This window comes from Nestor notabilis, unplaced genomic scaffold (assembly GCF_000696875.1).
Source record: "Nestor notabilis isolate BGI_N333 unplaced genomic scaffold, ASM69687v1 scaffold15889, whole genome shotgun sequence".
Taxonomy (NCBI): Eukaryota; Metazoa; Chordata; class Aves; order Psittaciformes; family Psittacidae; genus Nestor; species Nestor notabilis.
Genome location: NW_009943036.1, coordinates 39,211 through 46,047, shown reverse-complemented (window position 1 = coordinate 46,047; position 6,837 = coordinate 39,211). Strand labels below are relative to the sequence as shown.

Sequence of the window (6,837 nt, the reverse complement as noted above, 5' to 3'; positions counted from 1 at the left end):
GCTGTCTCAGTTGGTTGCATATGAAACGCCCTCGAGCAGGACACGAGGCACTTCACATTCATGTTACTTGTGCATCAACACACCTATTAGGGTGAAACTGGTGTTAAGGGGTTTTGCCAAGAGCCATTGTTCTGCGGGGTGTCTGTTGCTGCAGGTCTGGTGATATCTAGATGTGTACCTGATATAATCAACCCTTAACTCCAATTGCTTGGAGGAGGGAAAGAAAACAGAACAGCTTTTGCTGGAGCCAAGGTGTTTCCTTCTCCCTCCCTCTCCTTTTCCCATCCAGGCAGTCCCTGTTCTTTGAGTAATTCCACTTGGGTTGTTCCCTCTCGCCTAGCCAGCACCCTCGTGGTGCTTCCAGCAGGTAGAGGCTGCCTCAAACTGATAGTTTTTCCTGCTGTCTCATCACTTCAGGGGAAAAAAACCCAACCAACCAACCGATAACAGAGTTTTCTAGGCTTGAGCTGCTGCAGAAGGCTCTGTCGGCTCATCACTGTGCCCAGCTCGGCCTCTCTCCATCATCCCTTATCAGCCCTTGGTTTTTGTTAGTCTGTACAAGGTAAAAATGAGAATGCAAGGGGGTACCTCACATGGGAGGAGTTGTGTCGATAGCCACAAGAGCAAGGCTTTTGTTTCAGCTTTTCCACTGTTTAATTCAGGCCCTCAGCAATGTTTCCTGCTCTGAGCTCACCTGCGGATGCTTATGAGCATCCCAGCCGGGGTACCTGCCCCCACCACCACCTACCTCCCACCTCTCCATTCCTAGCCACATCCTTGACTCAAAACCGACACATTTTTGGCCATCTGTCTCTGGATGCTTTTGAGCCGAGCCTTCAGCATCTCCTTCTTTCCTGCCATTCTCATCAAAGCTGTGTCTCCAGCTATCCAGAGTTGTTCTCCCCTGAGTTTGTCCTTCATCTCCAGAGGGAGGGAAGTGAGGTTTCTGTTGGGTTCTGCACAGCATGGCACCGTCAGGACCAAGAGACAGTCTGTCTGCTGGGATGCAGCCCAGCACACGGGGTGGTCTGGGCTCAAGCACACACTGAAGCCGGGTCATGGGGAGCTTCTCCTCACCCAACAGCCCCAAGTCCTTTTCCTCAGGGCTGTGTTTGCACTGGGGATTGCCCCAACCCAGGGGCAGGACCTTGCACTGAGCCTTGTTGAATTCCATGAGGGTCACACAATCCCACCCCTCCAGCCTGTCCAGGTCCCTCTGGATTCCATCCCTTCCCTCCAGCATATCAATCGAACCACACAGCTTGGTGCATCAGGAAACTTGCTGAAGGTGCATCAATCCCACTGTGCATGTGCCAGCACAGAATTTATTACCTTAAATTATGTGAACATGTGTCCATGAAATGGCAAAAATGGAAGATTTTTAGGGAGTTCAATGGGCCTGCAATGCACATGCTCATGTATTGTATGGAATATGTTCCTAACAGTGTGCTTGCTTTGCAGAATTGTCCTTCTAGAAGGACACTAAGGTTGCAGCAGGTAGAACAAATGCCATACCAAGAGTTTGACTTTGCACTGGGAGAGCAAACTGAATGTTTTAAAATGCCCTTCTCATTGCCCACTTGATCTTTCAACCTTCATTACGTTTTTCATTTGATTCTTACATTTATATAGAGTTGGAATAATTTAAAACCTCTAGGGAATTGCACTGCTGCTCATTTCCATTGCATTTCACAATGACATTTTAAGCTATTTTCCCAGCAATTACCTTGTGTAGTTCATAAGTTCAAAAGGTATTAAATTCAAAGCTGGAGATCTTGGATCCAAGCAGGAAAAGAAAACAGCAGAAGATAGTTTATCATGTTTTAATTAGCTTTAAACCAGATTCTATGCATCAAGCCTAGGAGAGCTTAAAGGAAATTGATGGAAGAACGTTCTTTAGCTTAATTCTTAGTTATCCAATGAGTATCCCATTGGATGGGGGGAGGTGGGTGGCTGAAAAGGTACTTCTAACCTTGAGAACTTTTGATCCCTGAATCTTTTAGATTGGCAGAAACCTCATGAGATCATTTAGTCCAATGTCCCTGCTTGAGCAGGATCAGCTAGAGCAGGTTGCCCAAGACCATATGCAATCGGGTGTTGAATATCTCCAAGGATGGAGGCTCCACAACCTCAATGGGCAACCCGTTTGACCACTCCTACAGTGAAAAAGATGTTTTCTTGTGTACAGAAGGAATTTAGTGAGTGCAACCCATCAGACCCCAGGGGTTTATGTACTTCTTGAGTTCTCCCAAAACCTGGTGGTCATCCACCTAAGGGTAAGTCTTCCTTGCTCCAGAATTCCCTCTGGTCTCAGGGACCTGGGATTCCTGAGGGATATCCTTACTAGAAGAGAAAGCTTTAAGTACCATGGCCTTTTCTATGTTGTTACCAGGTCCCTTCCCCATTCAGCAGTGGGCCCATGAATTCCCAAGCCTTCCTCTTTGCTTTCTTGATGCCCTTCACGTCCCTTGCCAGAGGTTCTTCTGTGTGTTGTGAGGCTTCTTCTGTGTGTTTGATGAAGGCCTCATCTACTTCTATGTGATCAGGAGGTCTACAGCAGTTTACCCACCTCAAGAGTGCTCATCTTGGTCTGTTCACTTACAGACTGACTCTTCCCAGAGAAGCCGTGGCTGCCCCATCCCTGGCAGTGTTCAAGGCCAGGTTGGACACAGGGGCTTGGAGCAACCTGCTCTAGTGGAAGGTGTCCCTGCCCGTGGCAGGGGGTTGGAATTGGATAAGCCTTCAGGTCCCTTCAACCCAAACCAGTCTGGGATTCTATGACTCCAGATCTCTACCGAAGCACAGAGCTCCATGTGTTCCTGCTCCTCCCTCACATTCCCAGCCTGTCCTTCCTAAAAAGCATGTAAATCAGTACAAAATCACTGGCTTTTGTCAGTAAGAGGGGTGGGCTGCATCCCCTGTCTGCGCTGGGCTGGGAGGTGTGAACCCTGCAAGGTCTTGCCTTAAGCTTCTAGAGAAGGTAATGTCCTTCTGCATGTCCTGCTCCTCTCAGGAATGGACACATCCAAGATGCAGTAATTGACCAAGTGCTGGAAACCTGTAGCCCTGTGTCCCAGTCCTTCCAGTGCTCCAAAGTTAAAGGTCTTGAGCCCCAGTTATTTGAGATCCTCTGCTGGAGTTATGAACAACTTCTTGCTGTCCCCACTGTGATCCTTGAAGGCAGTTAATCCCTTATATTGCCACTGCCTGCCTAAATCTGCTTTGTATAGGTCTGCTGAAGTTATGTGGCAGAGTCTCTCTCCCTACACTTGGGGAAAAGGGCTTAGTTTCAGGTTTGAGCCACGCTTCTTCAAAGAGCAAGTAACTTACAAGTACTCCCTCTTTCTGCATGTGTTCAATAACTGTGTTTTGATTTAGCTTTATTAGATTTAAAATCAATATTGCTTTTCATACCAATGACCTAATCCTTATTAAAGTTCTTCCCTGACAGCTTTCAAGGTTCAGCAGTTTCTTTATAAGCCTATGAAGTGGGTTCAGACTAAGCTCTTTTCAAGCAAGGAAATGGGTTTATTTACCTGTGCTGGATTTAAAGAACAGTTCATGGTTTGGGTTGGGCTTTTTCCCAAATAGGAATCAGAAGCAGTCTGGGAGTGAGAAGTGTGAATTTTATCTTCAGAAAGTCTGAGCCCCTGTGAATTATAGTGAAAACTCTGTTGTGCCCTTTGATTTAGCAGCTGCTTTCAGGGAAGTTCTCCAGCTCCTGTTAGGAAAGCCTGGCTGGAATGACACTTCTCTTGTGGATCACTTCTGTGCGGATGCACTAAGTTGAGTGTCCTCAGCTTCCTCTCAGCTCCCCTCGTAAGACTGACAAGTTTCAGAGGAATCCTTGTGGAAGCCTCTCACTTGGCAGATAAAATTCAGGAGTGATTCAAGGAGAAGCTGGGAAAACAAGGTGGCAGAAACCCTCTTAGAGGGGTGCTTCTCCTCTGTGCGTTTGTAAATGGAGTAGCATCCATAGGTGTGGAGGCACAGGAGGCTCTTACTTCTTAAGAGGGAAAATCAAGTGGAAAATGAAGAGTCATCATTACCTGGGAGGCAGGAATTCATAGTGCTTAACAGCAAAGTCACCCTGACCTTTCCCCTGAGCGGTTGTTTTGGACCTCATTTAGGAGATAAAAGCTCTAATTCACAATCGCTCTTTCATGGATTTTGTTCTTTGAGGAGAACAGAGTGAACTTTACCTCTGGTGAGTTGCATTTCGTTTATCACTTCATCTCTGGGTTGTTTTCAGATTATATCAAAACCCAACGAACCAGCTCGCCAGCACGAAAGCCACCCTGAGGAGACAGAAGAAGAGTTACGGGAACACCAAGCCCTTTTGGAGGAGCCATACAGCGACAGAGTTACAAGCCAAAAGGAGGCTCCAGGCTTGGCCAACATGGTGCAAGTGAAGCAAGAACCCATCGAGAGTGATGAGGAGGAAGCAGAGCCACAGCAGGAGCTGGAGTCTGGGCAGAGGCAGGCTGAGCAGGAGCTGCTCTTCCGTCAGGTGAGCCTGCAACATACCAAGTTTGGGACTTGGTTCTTTGTAGAAGGTTGGTTGGTGCTTGGTAGACACGTTATACTACTCTAGGATGAGAAGCTTTCTTCCCTGTGAGGGTGCTGAAGCGCTGGCAGTGTTCAAGGCCAGGTTGGACACAGAGGCTTGGAGCAACCTGCTCTAGTGACTGCCCCAGAGAATGGCTGGTTTAAGGGAAAAGGGGACAAGATTGATGGGATGGGGTTCCCTCTTCAGAGCTGGAGATCCTAGAGACCTCACTGTTCTCACTTTCGAGGGCAAGCACTGGAGGCTTGTAGGTTGCAAGTGATAAATCGAAGAACAACATAGCACAGAGTAATCTTCCCAGTTACATGGCAGTCTCCCAAAGTCTGCCTGTTGTGGTAGCAGTAATGAAGGTGATTCTCCTACGGCATCAGTGCTCTGCTCATCTTTACAGCCCTCAGCACTGACAGCCCTGCCTAACCCTGCAAAGGATCTGCAGCCAAGAGCAGGCTGCTGTAGCCATGCCAGTGTGTAGGAACAGCCCTTGGCTAAGGAAAACGGACTTGTGCCAGCTTTGCAGTTGCAGTGTTTGGGAATCAGGTGCAAATGAGTTGCTCCATGAAGTCATCTGCACCTCGCTGCTCTGCCTTCTTCCCAGCACTGTGGAGCTGCTGTTGTTCCTCAGAGACTACGTTTTTGGTTCCTTTATCTTCATAACAGCACTGCCTTGAAGGATCAATGCCATGAACAACCCTGCTTGTTCAAATTGTTATTTGATTTATACAGTCACATCTGAGCCTTAGTGAATAAATAAACACATAAACCAAATGTCATTTGAACAACCCGCTCTAGTGGAAGGCGTCCCTGCCCGTGGCAGGGCTTAGAACTGGATGAGCTTTAAGGCCTCTTCCAACCTAAAGCACTATGTGGTACTATAATACCTGCTTCTTTTCCCCACAGCAAGCCCTTCTGTTGGAGCAGCAACGGATCCACCAGCTGAGGAACTACCAGGCGTCGCTGGAGGCAGCCGGCATGCCTGTCTCCTTCGGAGGCCATCGGCCCCTGTCCCGCGCCCAGTCCTCGCCCGCCTCGGCCACCTTCCCGATGTCCGTACAGGAGCCACCCACTAAGCCAAGATTCACAACAGGTAATGTTTTGAGACACAGGAGGCTGAAGCAGTGGGGCTGGTGTTACCATTTTGCCTTGATGTTGTGCGTTTCTGTTGTGTTCCTGCAAAGCCATCTGTGTCTCGGCTGTGTTTGGGATTCCGTAACATCCTGTCGTCTTCGGGATAAGATTCAGTTGTCTTACACCCTGTTGTCCTGCTTGTCCCTTCCCCAGAGGGACAGACACCTTATAGTCCAGACAGAAAATAACCTGCAGAAGTCAAGAGAAGCATAGCACAGTACTTTAATTATAGCTCTCCCCCCCGAAAAGGACAAGTCATATGCTGTGACAAAGCTGCTTTAGATGCAAGGCAAGAGAGAGGCAGTGTCCTGACGAAGGACAGCATGCCAAATATCTGATGGCTGTATTTACTGCACCTTCCCCAATCCCTGTGGAGTCCCATGCCATAAGTTATCCCCTCCAGGCTCTGTGCCAGTCTACCCATCCTTCTGTAGCACAGCCTCTGCCCAGGAGTCTGTGTCTGTAGGTTGGCACAAATGAGATTATCCTGGTTTTAGCTGGGATAGAGTTAATTTTTTCTTAGTAGCAGGTGCAGTGCTGTGATTTGGCTTTAGTCTGAGGATAATGCTGACAACACACTGATGTTTTGGTTGCTACTCTAAATCAGTGACTTTCCAGTGTCTCATGCTTTACCAGTGAGGAGGGGCACAAGAAGCCTGGGGGGAGCAAAGACAGGACACGTGACCCAAACTAGCCAAAGGGTTATTCCATACCACAGCACACCATTCCCAGTATATAAGCTGTGAGGAGTTAGCTGGGAGCCACAGATCGCTGCTTGGGTCAAGCTGGGTATAGGTCAGTGGGTGGTGAGTAATTGTGCATCACTTGTGTTTATTGGGTTTTATTTATCTCTCCCTTTTTCACATTATTGTTACTATTATAGCAGAGTTGTTGTTGTTACTACACTGTTGTTGTTGTTATCACAAGTCCAGAGGAGGCCCCGGAGCTGCTGCGAGGGCTGGAGCAGCTCTGCTCTGGAGCCAGGCTGAGAGAGCTGGGCTGGGGCAGCTGGAGAAGAGAAGGCTCCTCAAGGGGACACCTCAGAGCAGCTCCAGGGCCTAAAGGGGCTCCAGGAAACCGGGAGAGGGGCTTTGGGCAAGGGATGGACGGACAGGCCAAGGGGAATGGCTTGAACCTGCCAGAGG

General features: G+C 48.5%; 1 protein-coding gene across 1 annotated transcript in view; it reads left to right on the top strand.

Annotated features, from left to right (window-relative positions):
* The window catches only part of HDAC4 (histone deacetylase 4), a gene marked incomplete at both ends in the record, with an annotated part of 95,564 nt that overhangs the window by 51,005 nt on the left and 37,722 nt on the right, over positions 1-6,837 (top strand). Inside the window, 2 exons of the mRNA XM_010021677.1 lie at positions 4,253-4,510; positions 5,465-5,651. Coding sequence (XP_010019979.1) covers positions 4,253-4,510; positions 5,465-5,651 — 445 coding nt within the window. The remainder of the gene's footprint in view (positions 1-4,252; positions 4,511-5,464; positions 5,652-6,837) is intronic.